Here is a 27,007-nt window from a genome sequence, read left to right as displayed (position 1 = left end):
TGTTTCATGCCAGCACACTTCCTCCATCACCAGTTGTTCACATGGAATTGCTTATTTGTTTCTAAGCCAAAGCCCCTCTACCTTGTTCTACATAACCCCACTATGTCCTGGTGTCAGGGGCTGACTGTTCACTCTGTTCTGCTGCAGCATCCATCTTCTGCCTGTTGATACACTAGGGGGCAGCATCCATCGCGCACAGGTCCCATGATTTTCCAAGTGTCATCTCTTGCCTCAATTTAGTACATTCGTATTCCTCCACGAGGTCAGCCAATGGACATTAAGAGGAATATCGTTCTGTGATAAAAGATGCCACTTTTGAAAAATAGACTGTTTTCTAACATAGCAGAATGTGGTTCAGAATACTTTATACATTTGTACATTAAACTGATCTGCATTCCAGGGTGAAGTTTCTTTTTTTTTTCTTCTTTGGCTTGGCTTCGCGGACGAAGATTTATGGAGGGGGTAAAAGTCCACGTCAGCTGCAGGCTCGTTTGTGGCTGACAAGTCCGATGCGGGACAGGCAGACACGGTTGCAGGGGAAAATTGGTGGGTTGGGGTTGGGTGTTGGGTTTTTCCTCCTTTGCCTTTTGGGCTCTGCGGTCTTCTTCAAAGGAGGTTGCTGCCCGCCAAACTGTGAGGCGCCAAGATGCACGGTTTGAGGCGATATCAGCCCACTGGCGGTGGTCAATGTGGCAATATACCACAGAAAACTACAGCAAAGAAAACAGGCCATTTGGCCCTTCTAGTCTGGGCCAAGACATCATCATTCCACAACCTTCCAGATCACTCCCATCCATGTATCTATCCAATTTACTCTTAAAACTCAAGAGCCCGCATTTACCACGTCAGATGGCAGCTCGTTCCAAACTCCCACCACACTGAGTGAAGTTCCCACTAAACCTTTCACCCTAAAGCTACGGCCTCTTGTATTTATCTCAGTGCAAAGAGCCTACTCACATTTACTCTGTCTATCCCCCTCATAATTTTCCTTCATTCTTCTACGCGCTAAGGAATAAAGTCCCAACTTATTTAATCTTTCCTTGCAACTCAACTCCTGAAACGTGACAACATCCTAGTAAATCTTCTCTGCACTCTTTTGATCTTACTGATATCCTTCCTATAGTTTGGTGACCAGAACTGCACACAATACTCCAAATTTCGCCTCACCCATACCTTATACAACCTCACCATAACATCCCAATATACCTTGATAATGGGAACCAGAACTGTTGCCATCTTTATTTTATTTAAAAGATCATTTTTTTAAAATTAATACCGGATCTAAAATGACATTTGGTCATATTTATGGATGAGAAGGGTTTGGAGAAAATGGACTAAGGGCAGGCAAATGAAATCAACCCAAAATAACACTGGTCAGCATTGACAGTTAGACCAACGGGCTTGTTCTGTATTGTTTGACTCAATGAAGAATCTAAAGAATATATCTTATAATTACAAAAGTATTGTTTTCTTTGATTTAAAAGTTATAATTTCATCAGAATTTATACTTGAGGAATCAGGGGCTTGTTTCACATCCCAAGTACAAACTATGAGCCGTACTACATTTTTTTCTACACAAACATGCATTCAATCAGCGATATCAAGTAACACTATGCAAAACATAAGATTAAACACTCACACTGTTGATATGAAATGTAACAGGAGATATTCAGCTGCCAGACTATCGCCCAATAATGCATGTGTGAGAAACCCAAGCAATTCAGCTCTGACTGTTGATAATTCAGGCATGAGGTTTGTGATATCTAGAATAAATTAACAAAAAGTATAAAGTTAGAGTTACAAGTGGGCTTACAGCATTCATGCCATCTATCAAGCACCCATTTTCCACAATCTGACACATCTCACTTTATTCTTCTCACATTAATAAAAAAGTTATACTGTGGTGGCCCCTTGCAGCCCCCCTGGGGGGGGACACTCATAAAATGAAGGATGAACACAACGATCCAGCAGGCTGCACGAGGCCCACAGCATTGCCCTCCAAATGGCCACAACTAAAGGAGCCTAACTGGCCTATTAAGGAAAGCGAATTGCAAACACACCAATTAGCGCTGAGGGGGCTTTGACCATGCCCCTCATCTAGAGAATAAAAGCAGGACCCAATAATGCTCAGTGTTAACTACACTAAACTGGGGTTCTGAGCGAACCTGCATAAGCTATAACCTCTCTTGCGCTGTAGGCTCCACAGAGCCACAGCTTGTAGCAGCTGGCTACAATACAGCATTTAAAAAAAAAATGTTCAGCTCTGCATCACAAGGAGTTCATAACTCTCTCTACAAGTTCTCTCCAGTATCCTAAAGTCCTGATCTTGTCACTCCCATCAATACAGGTACACAATCCTTTACCCGAAACCCTTGGTGGACAGCGTATTCCGAATTTAGAAAGCCAGATTTAAACCCACCTGAATTGTGCTGCCGTATCCACTCACACCCCCTTCCAGTCGCGCTGCTGTCTCCCCCCAACCCCCGCCAACCCGACTCGCGCTGCCGGTCTTCCCCCCCGTCCGACTCGCGCTGCTGGTCTCTCCCCCTTGCCAGCCAGATTTGCTCTGCTGGTCTCCCGCCCGTCTGACTTCCGCTGGCGGTCTCTCCCCCCACCCCTCCCCTCTGGCCAGCCTGACTTGCACTGTTGGTCTCCCCCCCCTCCACCTCGCACTGCCAGTCCCCCCCCTCCACCTCGCACTGCCAGTCCCCCCCCCACCCACCGGCCTGACTCGCACTGCCAGTCTCTTCCCCCGCCTTGCCCACCTGACTCACACTGCCGGTTGTGCCCCCCCCCACCCACTCAACTTGCACTGCCGTCTCTCTCCCCACTAGCCAGATTTTAGATGTCTGGAAAAAAGGATAGTGTATCCATTACAATTTATACATCAACATCACACACCTTACATAGAAAGTACCCAACAAGTATGATTCCCATTGCTGCCTTATGCTTGCACTCCTACCCTGGCTACTGAATTGCTTAGAAACAAATGTTTATTCTATTTTCGAGCTCAAGATGAAAACCATTGCAAAAGTATTCTATTGCCCTTACGTGATACACAGCAATAAAGTTTGGGCTGTGCACCAGGTACTGTACTTGGAGCCTTAACTCAGCAATCTTAAATTTTACAAACTTTTAGAAACATTGTACTCTGTTCCTTTTCCAATGGCCTCAGGCAGTCCCAAATCTCTTTTAACCCAGGACCACATTTTATAACACATATAGTCCATAATTGATTTTATCTTCAGCCTACAGCCCACTCAAGCTTGGGTCTCTAAATGTGATAAACATCTATTCCTTCCAGAGTCAAAAGGCTGCAAGTGACATGTTCTACATCTGGAGGTGTGTAATAAGGATGAATTTCAACATGAACAAGATAAGGTAGATAGTTTATAGGCTTCAGGACCAGAAACCGCACCAACACATTAATAGTTCAGTAGTGGAGAGCAGCAAGTCCCTCAGAGCCCACTAAAGAAGTGATCCATTCTGCACAGACGACGTCTCCTTATTTTTCAGGAAGGCTGAGATGGGCAAGGTTACGGCTACCATTCTGTCAACTTTTTACAGCAGCTCGATTTGACAGCATCCAGGCAGGCTACATCATGGTGTGGTATGGTTGCTATAGAGCAATGCATTGGAAGTCAATCCACAGGACCATAAACACTGCAGAGAGAGAGAGTCCCCTCTCCCCAAATCAATGTGATTTACCGGAATCGTTGTTTAAAGAGGTACTTGCAAATTCTGCGAGGACCCCCCTACCGCTTCCCATGCATTCCAGCTACTCCCGTCGGGGAAGAGATATAGAACCACCAGACTGAAAAACAGCTTCTTCCCACAGGCAGAGAGACTACTGAATGATTGTTAATTTAATACTATTATTTTACAATATTTTATTAACAATATTTATAGTATGTATACATGTTCTATGTATCTGCATAGTTTGCCTGTATAGTATTTGCATTGTTTTTAACACCATGTACCAGAGATCGTTGTTTCGTTGGGTTGTACTGTTACAATCGAACTTGAATAAAGCAGCTAGAAAGAGTTGAACTCACAGTCCTTTTCTTTGTCATTCAGGGTGACAGGAAGGAAAGGATTAACATGCTGAAGTTTGCGAGTGACAATGGCATGAAGCCTTGGAACCAAGGAAGGTGGAGGACTATGAACACGTTGTTCCTCCATGGTGTCCATATACTCAGCCGGATCAGAGATCGACAATCCATCCTTCGTACTGAATAGAACAGAAAGGGAAAAATAATTGACAAAAACCATCTCAATGACCCCATTCATTGATTATATACAATTTAAATAAGTTTGAATTAATCATTTTTTTTCCTTAAAAACTTTTTTTTAATGATATATTTTTTCTATATATGTTTTCTTTTTTTCTTCTTTTTTTTATTAGTTGGTTTTTTTTTCGTTTAAGTTCTTTTTGTTTTTTGATATATATTCTTATATAATAAATATTTTTTGGATTAATAATTAATACTTAATTTTTTTTGTTTTTTATAGATATCGATCTTTTTTTAAAGATATATATTTTTTATTTTTTTTATTATATTAATAGTATTAATTCTTCACTCTTTATCGTGGGGGTGGTGGGGGGGGGTTTAGGGGTTAAAAATTAGTTTTTTTTTAGTCTTAGTTGTTAGGGGGAGATGCCGAGATTGGTATTGTATTAACTATGTTACTTTGTACTTGTATTACTTTATTTTGTATTTTTTTCTGTCCGTGAATTACTTACTTTCTTCATATGTTAAAATTAATAAAGTTTTGAGAAAAAAACCATCTTAATGAAATAAAGCCACAAGTTTCAGATTTATTTTTCCATTGCTTCTTCAACACTGAATAAATGCAAAACAAAATGTTTCTTTGTTTTGACTTCATAGCAAAGGAGTGGAATAGTATTAATTACCCTGCAGGGAAATACCTCCAATGAAAATATAACACAAAAATCAATTAAAACTATTCATACATACACCATTGATTTCTCCCCCCCCCCCCCACCCCCCCAGTCAAGCATTGCCACTTTGGGAAACAGACTCCCCCAAGCAAAAAATTATTCCATGGTTTGGTGTTGAGACGCAGCTTGTGGTGTTCTGTAGGGCAGGGTGATTAAAGCTGCTCAGCCCTGAGATGCAAGGCCATGGGTTGCAGCTGCTCCATGTGTTCTCATGCCAGCCAGATCCCACAGAATCTCTCATCACATCCTGTTCAACATGCAAGTAGGTACCACCACCTCCCAACTGCAAGGCTCTTCCTTGCCCAAGTCTGGTAGCACGTTAAATGGTGGCTCCAAGAACTTCTCCACATTGGACATTCATTGTTAGGGAACACCAGCAGGGTTTCCACTACAGCACCACACTGTCCAAGTAAATGTCCTTTTAAAATGTATACAAAATCCTCATTATCTGAATTCAAGCAACCAGCACAAAGAAAAACACAGAATACAAGTTAAAAAAATAATTTAAGTTTAAAATTGGCATCCACTCGCGGTTAATTCACCAATCCACACAACACGCAATCTAAAACAACAGGCAAATTCTCTTCTCCAGATTCTATCATTCCCCATAGGTGATGGTTTTACTGTGTGCTCAGACTCCAGGACCAGGAACACAATTATAACTCAGTACTTTGAAGCGTAGTAATGGGCAGGGGATCAGTGTGGTCATTGCAAAGTGGGTTTCTTTTCAGAAGGCAAATTTACTACTTATGAGTGACATAGAATATTAAAGATTGTTCTGATAAAATGTTGAGATAAAAATCAAACAGGCATGAGAAGAAACTAACCTATTTTACAAAAATTCATCTAACTTCAATTAAATGATTAATAAAAGATAAAATGCATGGGAAAATTCAGGAGGCAAAATATAATATTTTACCTGTCTTCATTCATTACTCCCAGTGCTGGATCCACTGATAAAACCCCATAAACTTCCAGCATATCATTGACTTTGAAACTATCCCAATCTTCATAGACCTACCAAATAAAACATAGATGAACAAACATTCAGAACAGAATAGAGCATGGCAGAAGGCAACATCCAGTTTCTTCAGGGAATTTGTGATGCCCCACAAAAAATTAAATCCAGGGAAAAATTACAATGACTGCACAGTCAATTTTGAAGAAGTATTTGAAATAATTTAAATTGGAGAATTGTGACTATTTTTTTATCTTTTGGAACACAAGACCCTGTGAGACCCTTAAGGAATTATAATAGCACGTAATATGAAAGATTTGGTTATACAGAATCCTAGTTATTGAAACTAACCGTTACTATTCAAAGGAGAGGGGTTGGGAATATTTGAAAGTGTTGTTCATAAAACATCAAGGGCTTTGATAATGGAGGAGAAATATTTCCACCAACAGTAAATAAGGAGAAAGATTGATTTGGTCAACTGGAAGTCATGGCAGAAAGACCTAACTATCTATCCACCCATCCACTCTCCTTATTGGATACAGATTCTCAACAAGTTATTACTACAGAACTCCTCAAAAATAAATTCCCATTGACAACTGCCAATTACTTTATTATAGTTTATGCTATACAAGCATAGTTTGAGACTAAATCATTTTCTCTGTCTTGGTACAAAATAGCTTCCTCTCCAAATTTTAAGATTAACTTGAGCAGCAGTGCAAGAAAATAAAAGGAAGGCTTTTTATTTTAAGTTTAGAGAACACCCAAAGCCAAGGTTTTGGAAATCCTAATGTACACAGCAGTAAAGCCTACCATTGCTCAGGTCATTGAAATTGTTGGGTATATGCAACAAATTAAAATGTGGCGCTGTTTGCTTTTAGTTCTGAAGGATATTTGACCCAAAGTGTTAATAGGTTTTCCTTTCCACTGCTGAAACAGTTCTGAGATGTACTCTTCTACGTTATATGGCACTTGATAGGCCAAGTCTCCTAGCATTTGTTTTACAACAGTGGATAACTTTTGCCTTACAGTATTTATGGCTCAATAATAAAATAAGTTCTCATATATACTCTGCAATATCAGGAAAAAAAAATCATTATTCTTTCCCCAGTTGCTCTTGCACAACATCCTCAATAAGAATTTTACTACCTTCACAAGGCATGCAGGGCCCTTCTCTTCTGGTAATGGGAAGTTGAGATCAATTGATGTGCAGTTTGACAAGCTCTGGTGTCCAGGCGGAGCCTCCTTTTCAAGGCGTTTTGCATCTCCACATCCTTGTGATCCACTGCAGCCAGCTGATATGGGGTAAAAGGATCCCATTAACACCCCCCATTTTAATGCCTTCTATTACATGCAGTCTCCTGGTTATGAGCAAGTTCCATTAACTGGGTCTGTCCATAAGCCGAATTTGTACGCAAAGTGGAACAGGTACTTACGGTTCTTATTTAGCGTTCGTGAGGTAACATTATGTGCATTATGCGCATGTGCCAATTGGGCCCCCAACTGGCACATGCACTCTATGTACATAATGTCAGCATGCTTCACCTTTCTTTAAAAGGAACAAAGTCCAATGAAATTGAATCTGCTGTTTAGCAGTTCATCAGTGAAGTGAAACATGCAAGTCCTACAGATGTGATTATAGTAAAAACACAGAAATGCTGGAGGAGCAGCAGGTCTCGCAGCATCTATAGAAGGTAGAGATATACAGGGACACGCCCCAACTTGTACGACTTGCGTCCATTCACACGTACAACCGAATTTTTAAAAACAAGTAAGAAAAAATATAAAAGTTATGTAGTTTATGTTGCATTTGACAAACTATAAAAGGGATACAGGGCATGCAAGAGCCAAAATGTGTGTACTTACCTTGTTAGTCGGCGTCCTGGGGCCCTTAGGCTGGGCGCTGCCATCTTGATTCCTGTGCACATGAGTGAGTCTTTGGTTGGCTTATGCACATTGGGTTCGTGTATTGGAGTTCGCATGCACGAGAGTTAAGGGTGCAAATTCAAAAGTGTCAGGGCACTTAACTCCTGCACATGCGCCAACCTAACTCCAAGACATGTACCCACCACACATGCACCAACAAGACTATCGCATGCACATAGGAGTCAAGAGGACAGCACCCAGCCTACAGTCCCCAGGATACCAACTAAGGTAAGCATGGACCAGAATGTGAAAAGATTTGCCAAGGTCGATCGACAAATTCAGGAAGCTTTAAGTTGTTATTGTCAAACTATGATGAAAAAAAGATTTAATTAAAACTTGGGTTCTTCCACGCGTGCGGGTAAAATTCCAACTTGTGTCCATTTTGAGAAACGACTGATCCTTTGGTCCCAATTACAGTTGTAAGTCAGGGAGTACCTGTATACCCGATGTTTTGGCTCAGGCCCAAAACGTCAGTCATACCTTTACCTCCTATGGATGCTGCAACAACTGCTTAGTTCCTACAGCAGTTCGTCATTGGTTTTGGAAATGAGCGAAAGATTTCTCAATTTATTTGCAGTGTTAGCGAAACCATAAAAATAAGTGAAATGTTTCCTCTCATATGATGGAATACAGGGTGCTAGCTGATTGTAACTAGGTCATTATATTTTCTGCAACTCCATTTTGGCAGAGGATGGCTTGGATACAAGCCTGTACCTGCATGCTGCTCTTTTAGTTTGGGGGGATGCATTTCCATGTCTTCATCCTCCTCATAACTTCTTTTGTGTCGACTTGGAGTGTAGGATGTGGAAGGATTCCCACGGGCTTGGCTGGTACTGGCATAGACTTATGACAATAAGTTAAGGGAAACAGCAGAATCACAAATCACTCGAACACGCAATCTGATAAAAAGCCCTGCAGGTTTAAGCTAAACAAACCTTGGTCGATAAAAAGGATATTTCTTTGACCCACTCGGACTCTCCAGGCACAGGAATACAATAAAATGTTTGCCTTTCCAGAGTTACACATTTGGGAGAGTCTAAGGCAACCTCTTGCTGGAAAAAAACAATTTGTTAGAATGCGTAACAGCATTTGCCCAAACTAATACCTAGGGATTAAATGCAACAGTTTGCCCTGAAAAGGAGATGGATTCTCCAATTCAATTTGTGAACCCTCTATGATGCACACCAGTGACAGAAAAGATTTTAATTTTTGTTAGGTCAAAGATCCAATGAAATTTGCCTTTGTCTTCGGAATTCAGCAGCCTTTATCTAGAGTGCTGGCCCCATCTACTGTTGAAGATTAAAATTGCACCCAACTATCACTTTAAAGCCCCCTCTACCTGACACTGCCTCATCCAATTTACTGTTGAGTCTGTTTTAGAATAGTGAGATTGAGTGCCTCATGCAGAATAAACAGGCAAACTGTATCGAATACAGTGAAGGGTTACTTACCCCACATTCAGCAACATCTTTGTATTTTCCGAAGCGTAGAATCTACCAAGAACAACAAAACAACATACCAATTATTTTAAAATCCAAAACCCACCTGATGAAACTTGAAAGCACACAATTAAAAAAACCATGGAAATAAATGTTTAAATATCGTTAAATGAGCAATGGTACTGTTAATTACAAGGGGTTAAAAACCTGCTCCAAGCACAATCGCAAATATAATTTAATAAAAGCTATTTTAATGTCATAAAAATACCATTTAAAATACAGAGCATCATTGACTTGCTTCCAACTTGGGTCTCATTGTGTTGCACAGACCGTTTAACCTCAGCCTTTCAAAAAGCCAACTCTCAAGTCTTTTCATTGTAGTGTTCAATGGCTCCTGGAAGGAGCCGCCTCCATTATTCCTCGTGTCTTGCAATGAGAAGGAGCAGACTGTGACCAGAGATGGCAAGAGTTTTCCTGTCTGTGAACCAAGAAGCTGGGGTATAACTGGGTCACCGACACCCATTCAATGAGCCAAGCATTTTGGCAACATTATGCTTTGTGACCAGTTCAGATTATCTGAATCAAAATGTGTAGCTCCGTTCATCTATCATTCCAAGTAGAAGTGTAGGAAGAGGAGGAGCGGAGGGTGGGGGCTTTATTAGAGTGGGGTGAAAGCAGAGTTTCTTGAAGGAAGAGGACATTTCAGACATCTTGGAGATGCAACAGAGAAATTGTGAAAAAAAGGGATTGCGTCCCTATAAGAGACAGGATAGGAAGATGAGAAGCCCAGATAACCAAGTCTAGTTTGTAATAAACGCTTGTGGATAATTTGCATTATTCTTCGTGATGTACGTTGGTTCGCCAACACGAGATCCCATCTGCGCATGCACAGCCATTACATCCGTTGACTTGCGAGAAGCAGCACGTGTTTTTGGCGCGGGAGCAAAAATGCTAAATCAGTGGGGGAAAAAAAAAATCACAGAGCGATCCCCAAAAAAAGTGCAAAATTAGTGGGCCTGCAGGAGCAGAGCCGAGGGAGATCGCAGAAGAGTGCGATCCACAAAAAGGAATCAAATCCCCGAACATGCCCTCCGGAGAAAGAGGAGAGCGGTAAAAATTCCTGGACTGCCAGTGGGAGGTTCCTGGGTCCCGATGAAGGGAAGGCCCCGACGTAGCTGTATCGGAAAAGGTCTGGGACAACCAGCGGGAGGTTCCTGGGTCTCGATGAAGGGTTGAGGCAGAGGCAGGGCGGCAAGAGCCTGAGGAGGAAGGCCTCCAAGAAGAGCCCCCGTAGCGCTTCGTTAGCGCCAAAAATATAGCTAGCCTGCCGGGGTGAACTGTCCCAGCTGAGGAACAGCAAGGCCAATCTCCATTGGGGGTGGATGGGGTCAGGCGGTAGTGGCCTACCTTCATTGAAGGTGGGGCCCAAGACTGGCTGCACCGACCAGGCTTCGTGGAAGTTGGGATCTCGAAAAGCAAGCAGTGATTCCTTTATGCTGCTGCAGGAGATGAGTGGACCTCAGTATAATCGAGTGGCAGCGAGGGGGGAGTACCCTGCACAAGAACAGGTAGGACCTGAGCCAAATTTAACATGTCATGTAGCGAAGCCGCCCACTTGACAGGGTTGGTCTCCGCACGACAGGTACCCACTCGATCGGGGTCCAAGAGTAAGGCCTGCCAGAGAGCAGAGGGCTCGACCAGTGACAAAATTGTAAATCGTCTGGACAAATTGGAGGAACTGGTGACGGCCACTGTGAGCATGTTTCCTATGCCGTCAGAGCAGGGGGGAGGACATTTATGATTATACATGGGAAGATGATAAAGGGCCAGTAATGGAAGCCAAGTCACCCAAATACCCGTACATTGCTCAGGCCAATCAGGAGGAGAATAGACCGGCTATTGCCGCAAAGTTTGCAGTAGCGAAGGGTATCGGCCAGCCACTAGAGGATTATATTGCGGGGTCTATAACATATATGGTCGAATGCTTTTCAGAAGATGGTACTAGAAGAATCAATCAAGAAGTACCCCTGCCCTGTTAACTGCCCTCTATTGGAGGTGCCTAAGGTAAACCCCGTGATATGGGACAATTTGAAGGTTCCCACAAAGGCAACTGACATGAAATTGCAAAGTCTACAGGGGTCACTGGTTAAAGGTATCACTGCATTTGGACAAATGCTCTTACACGATTTATTGAAGATCCAACAAGACGCACTAGGGCAGTTATCCCATGCAAACTATGAACTCAATACCTTCAGGAAGAAGCTGATCAAGCCCGACCTAAATGTAAGATAATGCTCATTGGTGCAGACCATCTAACCCTGTAACAAAATTTCTATTTGGTGACGATCTCAGCAAACAGGTGAAAGATTTGAATGAGCAGAAGGCGGCGGCTGGCCTGGTCAAAGATTCGAGAGCACAGGCAAGAGAACATGTTATGTTTCACGCCTATCGCAGGTATGCAGGGCAATTCAAGCGGGTTATCAGAGGAGGTTTTCCGCTCTAAGCGGCTACAGCCAGCAGGTCTTTCTTAGGGCAACACCCTCCGTGGAGACAGCAGCAGCCAAATTTTCCTGCTCAAAGTGCTTTGCGGAGGTGGGCCCACAACGTACCAGCCCGCAGACTAGGCGGGTCGAGGAAGTGAACGCTACGCATTTACAGTTGAGTACTCTTGATAATTACAAGGCTTTAAAGGTTTACGGTCAATTAACACCATTCTATGATAGATGGTGTAATATTACCACTGATGCTTCTATTTGGCAGACAGTGAAGGGGTATAAAATTGAATTTGATCCACAGAAATCCCCTCCAATAAGGAGGGAAGGTCTATACACATATGTGCTGTACACATATATGTGCAGACCGCAACTGACAGAGGCTGTAGATGCTGAGATCATGGTGTTAAAAAGGAAAAACATTATTGAACATCGTAGCCATGAAAAACATGAGTTTGTATCAAACATCTTCACGTGACCCAAAAGAAGTGGTGGCACCTGAGTGATACTGGATCTATCAGATCTTAATGAATATGTCTTGTACAAGCATTTTAAAATGGATAACATATATTCTGTGATGCCTACATTACGCAAGAGCTCAATAGATTTGCAAGATGCATATTATTCGGTTGCGATCTGCCCACAGCACAGGAAGTTCTTAAAATTTTCCTGGAAGGGAAAGTTATGGCAGTGTAAGGCTTTGCCGAATTGGCTGAGCTCAGCGCCCAGGGCATTTACCAAGTTACTGAAGAGTTTGCCAAGCTCAAGAAAGAGGGGCACATGGTAATGGGCTACCTAGACGATACTCCTATTGAGGGCAGATGGTTCAAGGAAACAGAAAGGGTAGTAGCAGCCAACTCAAGATTATCAAGCCATGTGAGGTTTCTTATATATCCTGAGAAATCAGTGTTGGTGCCTACCAAGAGGTTAAAATTCCTCGGCTTCATTATTGTACAGAAGACATGAGACTTACCCTGCCAGAGGATAAAGCGGTAAATATCTGAACAGCCTGCAGAGGGCTCTTGACAGAGTGCCGCCCCTCGATAAGAAAGGTGGCCAGGTTGGTTGGGAAACTGGTGGTGGATTTCCTGGGAGTATAATATGGCCTGCTAAATTAAAGGTTTCTGGAAAGGGACAAAATATCAGCTCTTAGGGCAGCCAGGGGACACTTTGACAGGCCCATGAGGCTAACTAGTGAGACCAGATCCAACCTGGTATGGTGGATTGACCATACCTCACGGGCTTACGCGAGGATCAAGCCAGCGGTGAAGGTTGCAGTGCCAGGAATCTAAAGATCTCTACTGCAGGTAGATGGACGGACATAGAGCTCAGGGAGGCCTCTAAATCAGGCATCAATTATTTGGAAAAGCTGGTGGGGTTTCTAGCACTAAAGTCTTTCTGTGTGAGGGAAGCTGATATTCATGTACTGCTGAGGTTAGATAACATATTAGCTTTGGCTTACCTCAATAATATAGGAGGTCTTAAATCGCCTTCCTGTAACGTTAGCCATTGAGACTTGGCACTGGTGCATTCAGAGGAGCATTTGGGTTACTGCCACTTACCTGCTGGGTCGAATCAATGTACAGGCAGACTTGATGTCCAGCAAATTCAATGATAGCACTGAGTGGACTCTGGGTAAGAAATATTTTAAACTGCAAGCAGACACCTTTGGCATGCCGGAGATCAATTTGTTTGTATCCAGGCTTAATGCCCAATTTCCGAGGTTCGTGTCCTAACTGCAGCCTATTGACACCTTTACCCTAGACTGGTCAAAATACAACTTTTATGCGTTCCCCCCCCCTTTTGCCTTGGTGGCGAAGTGCCTGAATAAGATACAGGAAGACCATGCCTCAGGATTGCTGGTAGTACCTAATTGGCCTTCCCAATGTTGGTTCCCCATACTCCTTAGGCTTATAATGGGGATTCTGTTGATATTCACGAAAAGCAGAGGTCTGCTAATCCAACTGGTGTCAAAGACATCTCATCCATTGTCTCACTTAAGTCTGTTAGGTTGCAGGATCGGAGAGTGAGGATCGACATAAACACTCTGCAGCCTAGAACTCTGGACATCCTGTGGGCATCTTGGAGAAAGTCTACTCAGAAACAGTATGCCTGCTATGTGGGGAAATGGAAAATGTACTGTGCACAAATCGGATTGAATGACAGTTATTACGGCAAGTTACTATGCTCTTCTAGAGCACGGATATGATTGATACCTGTTTGAAACAGGTGGGTACCACACCCTGCCAGAGTGAGATATATTGCCAATTCTTATCATTTGGCTTTTTGCTTCCTTTCCCCCTACCAAAGTGAATATCTTCACATTTATTCACTTCATATTAAAAATCAAAAACTTTCAAAATGTTGTGTGGAACAAATCAAGGGAACAATGCAAATCTCAAAACAAAACGTACAATACCAGATTCAGATTTATTGTCAGAGTACATACACGACATTGCATACAAACCTGAGATTCCTTTTCCCTGCGAACTCGGCAGAATTACTACTAATTGGTGGTATAAAAAATATACGGTTTGTTTACATGTATATGCTGTGCACAAAGATTATTTTTGCAGAACAGATTAAAAAAGGAATAAGATATAATCTTAACACACATTTGGCGATTGGTACTCAATAAGACATATGGGTTGAAGCTCAGTTTTACTTCAATTTCCCTTAAAATGAGAGAAGGTGCAGGGTGTTTTGGTGCAAGTAAGATCATTTAAAATTTAGAGTGTGGCCCGTGCCGCCCAATTACACCTAAATGACCTACAACTCTGGAAGATTTTGAATGATGGAAAGAAACCGGAGCACCCAGAGGAAACCCATGCAGGCCCAGGGAGAACGTACAGACTCCTTACAGACAGTGTCGGGTCGCTGGCGCTGTAACAGCCTTGCACTAATCAAGGTTAATCTGATGCAAGCCCAGCTATTGTTTTTACTTCTCTCAGTAACTTTTCACCTCTTGCTTATTTGGAACCTAACTTGCTGTAGAAGGGAATTATTTTCTCGTCAATTCACAACATTGAGCAAAAACAGTGAGCTACCCATCACTTCACTCAAGAAAGAAAATCAAATCCTGATGCCCATCATTTCACATTTTTGTTTGCGACAGTCTTTCAGTCTAATTTCTACTCCAAAACTACCCACCTTGGATTTGGCATTTGAATCCACAGTCTCATAAATCCCCATATAAAATTCTGGATCAAACATATCCTGGATCAGACAACGAAACTTCACCAAGCTATTTGGCTTTAAGTAATGCAGTGGAACATCGTTCAAGGAAGGCACCTGTTACCAGGAGGGGAAAAAAATGCATCAGTCAAATGATCAATGGAATAATTTTAGGAGTAAATATCTGGAATTCTGGAAGAGTGACCGACCAAAGATTTGCAATGACGTATTAAAAAAGAAATAAATCTACAGTAAAATCCGTGGTACCCAGCATCTATTGGTAGGGAAGTGAACTTCCTGATTGCTTGAGACTGCGCAATGCATGAACGGAGAATCAACTATGAAGCACGCCAATTTTAAACTTCCATATTTTGTTACCCATTTATTTTCCACAATTTTTTTTTTGCTGATTTCTGGAGGCTGGCAGTTACTTAAATTCCGAATAACATGGATTTTCACTTCCAGAAATTATACACCTGATGCTATTACAAAATGGCAAATTTGCACAACTAATTGTGTTTCCAAAGACAACAGATTCTACCCATTTAAATCCGTAATTGGGTTATTCCTGAACAGAGGCTGTTGCAGAGTCACCTAGCCAGCAGAGTTGATCCTGGCAAAACTTCTTGTTGTGGTACACTACTCCCCATGGAACCTACAACTGCAGCACCAATTCCACTGCTCAGGCTGAGAACTGTGTGCATTACAGGTTGAACTGGTATAGACAGGCTGCCAGTGACCAAAGATCTGTTCACTACAATAACTTTATGCACACGTTTGGGCCAATATCACCAAATATTACCAGGTTAAACATCACAATGTTACACATCAGTGGAACCCAACCAGTACTATTTTTGAACTCACCATCCTGATCCAAAATGTCGACCATTCTTTTACTTCTGCTTATGCTCCAAAAGCCAGAGTTTCTCCAGCAGTTTCCTGCATCGACAGACTCTTGTGTGTAATCAGTTTTATGAACTGGTTCATCAATCAAAAATTAAAGACTGCAAATCTTAAAACAAGTTTAATTTCCTTCTCATCCTGAACAAATCTCTCCTCCTTTCTCTTCATCATTTGCTTTCTGTACATAATTTGGCACTGGATCAACCATTGTGGCACATTTCTGACTCATGGTATTTTAACCTGAATGGCCCCTGTGAGCCACTCCATTGATCGGACTTTTACCAACTCTGCATCTATCCCACAGTAACTTTTCACCCCTTTTTCCTTATTTGGAATATAACTCACGCTGCTTTGGTGATAACGGCCTCTGCTTTCACCATCTCTTGAAGAGAGTTCTGAACTCACAAACAGCAGATTTTTTTTGTCTCATTGTCTTAACATTGTATATCACTTTCACAAGAAGCATTATCATTTCATCCTTTCTTTGAAGATTACATATGATCTAGAGTTTTCAATCAAGTCACCTCTCACTCTTCTGTGCTCCTGGAAGCACAAGCCTAGCCAGACCTTTTGTTGAGATAACTGTCCTTTTCCAGATATGTCGAGAAAGCCTTCTCTGAACTGTTTCCAATGCCTAAATTTAAGGAGGAAATTAGCACCGTAAACTGTAGTCTAATCTGGTCTCACCAATACTCTACACAAGCCATTCTCAACCCTTTTTTTGGCTTATGGTTCCTTGAGGACACTGATCAAAAATTTTGGGACGCCGTCCCTGTAAATCAATCAAGTTTAGTTTGCTTCTTCCAGACTTCTCTCCTACTTCATTAAAAAAAATATTTCAGTCTGTGAACCTCGGTGGGCATAAGGCCCCTTCTAAGAATGGCTGTTCCACACAACAGACGCACAACCTCCCCAATAAAGAGGAATATATTTCCCCAGCCACACAGGTGCCTTATCTCCTACAAGGTTACATTTCAAAACTCAGCTAATTCTCAAGTAAGAGCTCATGGGAAAAAAAAATCAGTGGGAAAGTCAAAATTCATTGAGCAAGTTGCAAAAGACAATCTTTAAAGGAAATTACAAATGTACTCTACTAATAACGAGATGGAAGACAGTAAAATCTTTTACATTCCTTACAAATTCATTGAGACAATCTTTAAATGCATGTTAAGTGAATAGTTTGGACTTCAAACAAAAGAAAAATTCTAATTGCACATCCAAAAGTTGCTCCAGTCAACAAAATTATCAAAAGAGGATGGTGAGCTCAAAAATAGCACTGGTTTAATAGCTTGATTAAGTTTTTCTTTCGAGAAATCCTTTATCAAAAGGCCATTTTTAGAAATTTATATTAAAGGTTCATTACTTATCTGATGAAAGTACAAATTATTTTAATTATATGGGAAATTCAATATGACCATTAAATAAAATATACTTCATTTTTTAAAGTGCTTGTTCCAAAGTCCCAGTTGGTCTAATTGCATTGTAACCACATACCTGATTTATTATCACATTGCTCATTGAGACTCAAATATATGTGATGGTGAAAGTAAGATTTATTAAAATACAATAAGCAATAACTCCATTAATTTGAGATGGTCTTAAATGACACCATTGTTTATTTGAGAAGGAATGGTAGAACAAAACAAAGAAAAAAATTCTCACCCAGTTGGCTGCAGTCGCCTCCTTCAACTTCTCTCTGAAATATTCAACCACTTTTTTTTCCCATTCACCGCCAGCACCATTTTGAACTATGAAATTCAAATCAAAACCCAACTTCAGAAATGTTTCATCATCTCACAGTAAGATTTTCAAGCATTCTGGGTGGATGACAAAGCAACATACCAACTGAGCAAAGCATTTATTTACTGGTTTAAACACAAAATTGTCCAAGGATACACATCTCAAACATACACATATTTAGACAGGGGTCAAAAACAAAGCAAAGGCCTTTAAAGGATTATGGCTTTATGATGAGAGTTAAAAATATAGGCAGAGACTTAGCAGATGGCATTTAATCTGTCCAAGTTCAAGGGGGGGGGGGGGGGTGGCACTTTGGAAGATCAAATGCAAGAGGAAAGCATACAGTAAATGGCAGGACCCTTATGAAGATTGAGGAAAATAAGGATCATAAGTTAGCTACCTAATCCACAGTTCCCTAAAAATAGCAACACAAATAGAATAGTGGTAAAGAAGGCACATGCCACACTTACCTTCATCAGTCAGGGTACTGAGCATAAAAGCTGCCAAGTCATCTTGCAACTGTATAAAACTATGGTCAGAATTGCAGGAAGCACTTAGAGGCACTTAAATAGCATTAGCTACAATACTATGGTATCAAAAGCTATTAGTATCAGCAAACTTGGATTGTTTTCTCTGGAAACATCCAATGCTGAGGGACGACATGGATCATGTGGAGTCAGATTTCTTCGTAGGGAGTGAAAGCTTGATGTTGCAAATACCAGAGAGCAAAGCTTGGAAAGTGAGAAAGTTTAGAGATGTTTGAGACACCTTTTTATTTAAATAAATACAATTTTTTCCCTCTATAAAATTAACTTTATATTGTGGAGACTGAATTTTATTTATTGCCAAGGGATTTTGAGTGATTTCAAAATGAGTCAATTTCCTTTTCCTCTCCTTTCCATATTATAATATTTTGGATCATATTTATGGAATGGATGATTATGTTAATACGGAAAAACAAAAAAAAAACTACAATGGTACATTCAGTCATCCTGATTAAAAAAAGTGGGCTTTGCAACTGTGCTGTCAGAGCAGTCCACGATTAGTGCAAGAAAGGGAGGTTGCAAAGGGAATGTTCTTGAACCTGGAGGTGCTGGTTTTCAAGCTTCTGTACCTTCTTTCTGAAGATACCAGTGAGAAGAGGCTGTGACCAAGGTGATGGGATCCTTTAAGATTTTGGCTGCCTTCTTGATCCAGTGCCTCACATTGATGCTTTCAATGGATGGGAGGTTAAAGCCTGTAATGAGCTTAGCTACGTTCGCTGCCTTCTGCATTCCTGGGCACAAATTTCCAAACCAGACTGTTCTGCAACTAGATAGTCAATTATCCACAGTGCACCTGCAAAAGTTTGATAATTGACAACGTACCAAATCTCTGCAGACTCCTTGGAAAATAGAAGCATTGGCGTGCCTCCTTCAAGGTTGCCTTAATGTGCTGGCCCCTCAGACTCTCCTTCCTAAAACCAATGAACTCCTTGGTCTTGGTAGCATTGAGAGCAAAACTGTTTGTTCTGGCACCAATCAGCTAGGTTCTTGAATTCAGATTTATTGTCAGAGTACATACATGACATCACATACAAGGTTACTTTATCCTACAGGTGGGGCAGAACTACCACTAACTGGTAGTGCAAAAGACCTGTACACAGTGTAAGCATGTAAACAAATGAACTGTAAGCAGATAACAAATGTAAGCAAACTGACTTGAGCAATACAGAGAACAAAAAAAAATCAATAAAGTGTGCAAGTGAGAGTCCTTAAACGAGTCTCTGATTAAGTTTGTGGTTGAGGAGTTTAATGGTGGAGGGGGAGCAGCTGTTCCTGAACTAAGTGGTGCAAATCTTGCGGCACCTCTATCTCTTCCCTGATGGCAGCAGCGAGAACAGAGTGGGTGCTGGGTGGTGTGGGTCTTCGATGATTGCTGCTACCCCCTGACAGCAGCATTCGTGGTCGATGTACCCAGTAGTGGGGAGGTTTTTCCTGTGATATCCTGGGCTGTGTCCACTACCTTTCGGAGGTCTTAATGCTCAGGGGGATTGGAGTCCCATACCACACGGTGATGCAACCAGTCAGCACACTTTCTACCACACCTCTGTAGAAATTTGCCAGGGTTTCTAGTGTTATACCAAACCTCTGCAAACTCCTGAGGAAGTTGAGATGCTGACATGCTTTCTTCACGATGCCATTGGTGTGTTGAGCCCAGGAATGATCCTCCAAGATAGTGACTCCCAAGAACCTAAATTTGGTCACCCTCTCCACTCTGATCCCCCAATGATCACTGGATTTATACCTCTGGCTTTCCTTTCCTGAAGTCGACAATCAGCTCCTTAGCTTTGGTGACGTTGAGTGCAAGGTTGTTGCTGGTGCACCATTCAGCCAAGTTTTCAATCTCCCTCCTCTATACTGACTCATCCCCTTCCTTTATGCAATCCACTACCATGGTATAATCAGCAAATTTGTATATGGTGCTATTGTTGTACTGAGCTACACAGTCGTCGGTGTAATGTGAGTAGAGCAGGGGGCTTCGGCACTGATGGAGATTGTGGAGGAGTTCTTACCAATCTTCACTGATTGTGGTCTGGAGGTGAGGAAATCCATGATTCAATTATGCAGTGGGGTATTAACTTCCAGGTCTTGGAGATTGTTGATCAGTTTTGAGGGGATGATGGTGTTAAATGCCGAAATCTCATCGATAAAGAGCATCCTGATGTATGCATCTTTGCGGTTCCAGGTGTTTGTGTAGAGCCAGAGAGAGATCATCCGCCATAGACATGTTTCTACGATAGGCGATCTGGAATTGATCCATGTCACCGCTCAGACAGGAGCTGATACGCTTCATCACAAGCTTTTCAAAACACTTTATCACTGTTGCTGGATGAGCTTCTGGTCAATAGTCATTAAGGCAGATCACTGCACTCTTCTTGGGCTGGTATGATTGATGCCTGTTTGAAACAGCAGTAAGATATTGAAGATATCTGTGAATACCTTAGTAAGTTGATCAGCACAGATCTTTAATACTTGGCAAGGTACTCTATCCTGGCCAGATGCTTTCCTCGGATTCATTCTCCTGAAGGTAGCATGCATGTATGTCATCCTCAGATAAGGGCAGAATGGGATCATCAGGGGACATGGGGGTGCGGAGGGGTGGTTCTTCACTGTTACTGTAGTCAAACTGGGACTAGAAGGTGTGGAGTTCCTCTGGGAGAGAAGCTTTGCCATCAGCTACTTTACCAGAATTGGTTTTGTAACAGGTAATGGCATTTAGGCCCTGCCATAGCCGTCGGGTGTCCCTCGTTGATTCCATTTTCATCCAAAATCTCCATTTCAATCAGGAGATAGCCTTCTGCAGGTTATACCTGCTTCTGCTGTACTGATCTGGATCTTCGGACTTAAATACCTGTGATTTGGCTCTCAGAATTCTATCATGTTACCCTGATTCAACATTTTCAGACATTCACTCTACAATGAGTGCATTTGTAGATTGGGTTGGAGCTGAACTTGGCTATGCCGTCATGGGCGTACAAGGAATAGAGGACAAAGCATGAGCCTTGGGGTGCCCATGTTGAGAAGGAGGTGATGTTGCTGATCTGCACTGATTGGAGTTTGCTGTGAGGAAGTCAAGGATCCAGTTGCAGAGGGCCAGTTCCTTTCATTTAGTAATGAGCTTATGAAACAATCAAGTTTGGAATGTCACCAGTTTCTGAAACAATAGTTTGGAATGTAATTAAATGCCAAAAGGCAGCTCCCAAACTGGCATTCAACAAATGTTTAATTATTTAACTCCTTTAATACACTTTAATTCGTATTTCATGAAGGGAGTATCTGGGTGTCTTGATGCAAACGTTCATGGAACTGGAAACTTCAAGGGGAAAAAACAAGAAAATAAAAAAAAGGCCACAATGAAATCTTTCAGTAAAATCCTCGGTATCAGGAATTCAAGCAACCAGCAACCCAAACAATTGACAAAAGGAAACCATGAAATTCAGACTGAAATTGGGGACCTGTCTTATATGAAGGTAGTCTTATACTCCAAAATATACAGTAATCATGATGGCAGTATGGTTAGCACAGCAGTTGGCGCAACATTATTACAGCGCCAGTGACCGACCGGGGTTCAAATTTAAATTTTTTCAGCTACGGGAATTACCTGATTAAAGTGAACTTTACAAAATTAAGGACTATAATATACTGTACTAGCTTTGTTCAAATTACATTACATTTTGCACTCTCTTTTGTCTTTATAACTATTTATTCTTAACACAGGTGTATTAGGCATTCTAAGAGTGTGTAAATAATTCTTATATCTTGCATCCACACTCCCCCATTGGCAAAAATAGCACTGGTTTAATAGCTTGATTAAGTTTTTCTTTCGAGAAATCCTTTATCAAAAGGCCATTTTTAGAAATTTATATTAAAGGTTCATTACTTATCCCAGATACCAGGGATTTTACAGTCGTTTCTCAAACACATCAACCTGATGACATGAGATCAGAGATTCAAACAATCTGCTAGACGAACTCAGCAGGTCATACAGCATCAGTGATAGAGGAATGGTCACCACTTGGGAGTTCAGATGAAGAGTTTCAGCTTGAAACATCGACCATCTGATACTCCACACACCACCTTGATAGTACTTGGTTTGCTGTGTGTCCGAGACCAGACATTCATTGAACTTGGGAGAACTAAGGAAATCTTACAGTCATCTAGCCTTTTTATCTGCTTTTACAGCTTCTGTTAAATTTCTAATTGTTCCACTCAAAAAAAAGGCAGCACTTCAACTCAAAAAAACATGGGTCAGTTGTGTGCATATCACACACACAGCAATAAACAAATCTCACACTGGATCAATTAAAATCACTCTTTTACTGATCATGCAAGAATTGAGCTCCTCAACAACAAGACTCTAATAATGTTCATTATCATAAGGAAAGTTGATTTAACTACTTTAAAGATAACAGCTGATCAACATTCAAACTGAGGTAATGCAGTGGATTAAATCAGGACTTCTCCAAAATCACAAACTGCCATTTAACAAAATTTTAAATAATAAGCTATAAAAATACCACCTGCATTGCAAGAGATTCAGAAAACCCTATTAGCAACTTAGCACAATGTCATTACTTGTTAGCATTACATTTTACACAAATTTATGAAACAAACACTGCAGATGTGGGAAATCTGCAATAGAAAATGCTGAATATTCCCAGCAAATCAGGTTGAAAGTTAAAAGAACATCCACTAAAAGATGAGGCTTCACTATTTCCTTCTAATGCCTGTTGCCCACTCTGCTAAATAATCTCAATCTCTCTGGTGGTAAACATAAATCTGCAGATGCTGGTGTCACAGAAGAAATTCAGCATCCAGAGAAAGCACGAGGCAGTAGATGTTTCAGACCCAAGCCCTTCTTCAGGAGTGCAGAAAATCAGGAAGATGCCAGACTAAAAAGATGAGGGGAGCAAAGGGGGTGGACACAGGCAGGAGGAAGAAGAGGGGAAAGAAAGAAGTCATGGGTAAGAGGACAGAGGATTAAGAAAAGCAGCTTTCTAATTGGAGAAAAAGGGGGATGAGGGAAAGACAGAATCTAAAGAAGAGGGATAGCAAAATTTGAAGCAGTTGATAATGATGGCGTTGAAGAGCCCCAACTTGGCAACACAAGAGACTATGGACAGACATGGCAGTGCGACAATTGGGTATAGAATTGAAGTGGTTAACCACTCGATGGTCCTTGCTGTTTGTTAGGTCTGCTTTGTTCATGAATGAGTGAGACAAACACCAGACTGAGTCGAAATCAGGGTTCTTTGTTCTTTATTACCGGATTGTAACACTTGCAACTAACCATGTTAGTCGGAGAATGCATTCTGCCGTTATCAGCAAAATGGTGATTTTTTATACCCTTGGATATGTGCTTAGAACATCATCATATCATTACTTGTCCAATGACTAAAACTGTTGCTATCCTTTCCCTGCTAGCTTCCTGCCTCTCAATCCATCAATGTCTTTCTTATCTTGTAAGTACAAGGATGCATTCACATCTTGTTACAGCCCTGCACATTCCCATCTCATGATGTTTTACCTAACAGGAGTACAAGGACACCTCCCCTTCTTGTTACAGCCCTGTACAGGGTAACTCCTTACACATTCCCATCTCATGATGTTTTACCTTACATGTTGCAGTGGACAGAGCGAAGGTGCTCAACAAAGTGATCTTACAGGCTGCATCCAATCTTCCCGGTATAGAAGAGGCTGCATCGGGGACACAAGATACAGTGAGCAGCACCTAAAGATTCTGAAGTGGTGTTTCTTCACTTGGAAGAACTATTTGGGGCCCTGAATAGTGGTGAGGGAGAAAGTGTGGGCACATATGTAGCATTTCTTGCAATCACCGGGGAAAGTACTAGGCGGGTGATTAGAGGGATGGGACAAGTTGATGAGGAAGTCAGAGAGGGAGGAATCCTTGCAGAAAGAGGAAAGCATGGGAAAGCCATGCTTTTCTGAAGGATGCACCTCAGATGTCCTGGAATGGAAAGCTTTATCCTGGGAGCAGATGCAGCAAAAGTGGAGCAATTGAGAGGAAGGAACAGAATCCTTAGAGGAGATATGGAGGGAAGAGGTGTATTCAAGTTAACTGTAGGAGTCAGTGAGTTTATAGATGTCTGTAGCTAGTTTCCTGAAATGGAGACAGAGGATCAAGAGAGGGAGAGAGTTAGCAGAGACGGACCAAATTAATTTGAGTTCAAAGTCGATGAGTTCATCATGAGTGTACCGATTTAATGGAAAGAGTTAAGGAGGCTTGTGTGTGTAGGGTTGCAGCATGGATTGCTCCACATTCTCACTGTGGAAATGGATCCTGCATTTCTTCACCTCCAGACCACAATCAGTGAGGATTATTAAGAACACCTCCTCCACAATCTCCATCAGTACCGAGCCCCCTGCTCTACTCACTTTAAATCTACGACTGCGTACCTCAGTATGACAGTAACGTCATCTACAAATTTGCCAATGGTACTACGGTAACAGGCTGTATAAAGAAAGGTGATGAGTTAGCATATAGGAGGGAGATTGAAAACTTGACTGAATGGTGCACCAACAACAACCCCACACTCAATACCACCAAAACCAAGGTGCTGATTGTTGACTTCAGGAAGGGAAAACTAGAAGTATACAATCCAGTTATCACTGGTGGATCAGAGTAAAACAATTAATTTCTTGGGAGTCACTATCTCAGAGAATCTTTCCTGGACCCAACACACTAATAGCATTGTGAAGAAAACATGTCAGCACTTCTACTTCCTTAGGAATTGCAACGGTTTGGTGGAAAGTGTGCTGACTGGTTGCATCACGGTCTAGTATGAAAATACCAATACCCTTGAGGATAAACCCCTCCAAAAAGAAGTGAACATAGTCCAGGGCATCACAGGCAAAACCCTACACACTATCAAGAACATCTCTACAGAGAATGCTGCCATCAGAGAGCATCAGCAACAATCAGGGATCTACACCACCCAGCACACACTCTGTTCTCACCACTGTCATCAGGAAAGAGGAAATAGGTGTTACAAAACTTGCACCTACAGGTTCAGGAACAGCTGCTACCCTTCCACCATCTGACTCCTCCAAAACAAACTCAATCAGGGGCTCATTCAAGGACTTATTTTTGCACTTTAAAAAAAAAAATTCTCTCTTATTGCAGTTTGTTTACATTTTGTTATCTATTTTCGTGATTTATTTGTTCACATGTACATATATAGTTTTTTTTGCACTACCAATAAGTGGTAATTCTGCCTGGCCCGCAGGAAAAAGAATCTCAGGGTTGTATGTCATGTCATGTATGTACTGGGACACTACATCTGAAATCTAATTCTAATATTCAACAAAAGGACAGACGTAGCTAGGACCCATGTGAGTATCCTCAGCTACACATTTGATTTGGAGAAAATAATTGAGCCAATGGAGAAGTTATTGAGGATATACAAAAGTTGTGCCAGGCAGATTGACTGATTAGGTCTGTTGCAGAATGCTCAGGGGCCTTTTTGACAAATGAAAGGGTGCAGGGCCTGGATTTCCATGGTAGACACTCCAACCCAGTTGTCAAAATGATGGGACAGCATGTGAAGTGCCTCAGATGTAGCTGTTAAGGGACAAAGTGTGGTAGAGGTACCATAAGATGATACCAGTTCGTTGGGGCAGGAGCACACAGAGACAATGGGGCAGATGGGTTTCTGCATCTTGGGAAGGAGGCAGAACTGGGCAGTGTGGAATTGAGAAACAATGGGATTAGAAGGAGAGGAAAGGAGATCACTGCAAGTAATGAAAAACACACAAATGCTGGAGAAACTCAGCAGGTCAAACAGTGCCTTTATGTAGCAAAGATATATCACCAATGTTTTGGGCTTGAGCCTTTCATGAACTGTTGGTGATGTATCTTCACCTTTGCTACTTAAAGGTACTGTTTCACCTGCTGAGTTTCTCCAGCATTTGTGTGGTTTGCTTTCACTTTAACAAGTGTCAGCAGAATCCTGTGTTTTACCACTGCAAGTAATGAGATCAGCGACAGTGTGACAATGTCCTGATATTTCTTGATAGGGTCCTTCCTATTCAAGAGCAAGTAAGAGGAGGGCGTCTGAGAACTGTCTTTCTGTTCTATTGGTGCTCTTGCAAAGTGGCTCCCTCGGCAAGGGATTGGTGCCCTTGCAAAGTGGCTCCCTCGGCAAGGGATCGGTCGGTGCCCTTGCAAAGTGGCTCCCTCGGCAAGGGATTGGTGCCCTTGCAAAGTGGCTCCCTCGGCAAGGGATTGGTGCCCTTGCAAAGTGGCTCCCTCGGCAAGGGATCGGTGCCCTTACAAAGTGGCTCCCTCGGCAAGGGATCGGTGCCCTTGCAAAGTGGCTCCCTCGGCAAGGGATCGGTGCCCTTGCAAAGTGGCTCCCTCGGCAAGGGATCGGAGCCCTTGCAAAGTGGCTCCGTCGGCAAGGGATCGGTGCCCTTGCAAAGTGGCTCCCTCGGCAAGGGATCGGTGCCCTTGCAAAGTGGCTCCCTCGGCAAGGGATTGGTCCCATTGCAAAGTGGCTCCCTCGGCAAGGGATCGGTGCCCTTACAAAGTGGCTCCCTCGGCAAGGGATTGGTGCCCTTGCAAAGTGGCTCCCTCGGCAAGGGATCGGTGCCCTTACAAAGTGGCTCCCTCGGCAAGGGATCGGTGCCCTTGCAAAGTGGCTCCCTCGGCAAGGGATCGGTGCCCTTACAAAGTGGCTCCCTCGGCAAGGGATTGGTGCCCTTGCAAAGTGGCTCCCTCGGCAAGGGATTGGTGCCCTTGCAAAGTGGCTCCCTCGGCAAGGGATTGGTGCCCTTGCAAAGTGGCTCCCTCGGCAAGGGATTGGTGCCCTTGCAAAGTGGCTCCCTCGGCAAGGGATTGGTGCCCTTGCAAA

The 27,007-nt window shown here is 42.2% G+C and overlaps 1 protein-coding gene across 3 annotated transcripts in view; it reads right to left on the bottom strand.

Annotated features, from left to right (window-relative positions):
* The window catches only part of mcmbp (minichromosome maintenance complex binding protein), a 38,825-nt gene that overhangs the window by 10,627 nt on the left and 1,191 nt on the right, over nt 1-27,007 (bottom strand). For 2 of the 3 annotated variants that reach the window (XM_069899870.1, XM_069899868.1), the window contains exons 2-10: nt 17,515-17,600; nt 14,926-15,066; nt 9,296-9,337; nt 8,803-8,896; nt 8,559-8,690; nt 7,068-7,213; nt 5,883-5,980; nt 4,056-4,231; nt 1,640-1,763 (exon numbers count right to left, since the gene is read on the bottom strand). In XM_069899870.1, coding sequence (XP_069755971.1) covers nt 1,640-1,763; nt 4,056-4,231; nt 5,883-5,980; nt 7,068-7,213; nt 8,559-8,690; nt 8,803-8,896; nt 9,296-9,337; nt 14,926-14,988 — 875 coding nt within the window. In that variant the 5' untranslated portion in view covers nt 14,989-15,066; nt 17,515-17,600. Of the gene's footprint in view, nt 1-1,639; nt 1,764-4,055; nt 4,232-5,882; nt 5,981-7,067; nt 7,214-8,558; nt 8,691-8,802; nt 8,897-9,295; nt 9,338-14,925; nt 15,067-17,514; nt 17,601-18,062; nt 21,455-27,007 lie in introns of those variants that run through there. The other variant, XM_069899869.1, reaches the window with a different exon arrangement.

The sequence above is a fragment of the Narcine bancroftii genome, chromosome 10 (assembly GCF_036971445.1).
Source record: "Narcine bancroftii isolate sNarBan1 chromosome 10, sNarBan1.hap1, whole genome shotgun sequence".
NCBI classification, from domain to species: Eukaryota; Metazoa; Chordata; class Chondrichthyes; order Torpediniformes; family Narcinidae; genus Narcine; species Narcine bancroftii.
Note: the sequence above shows the minus strand (reverse complement) of the source record. Positions and strands in the feature narration are given on the sequence as shown.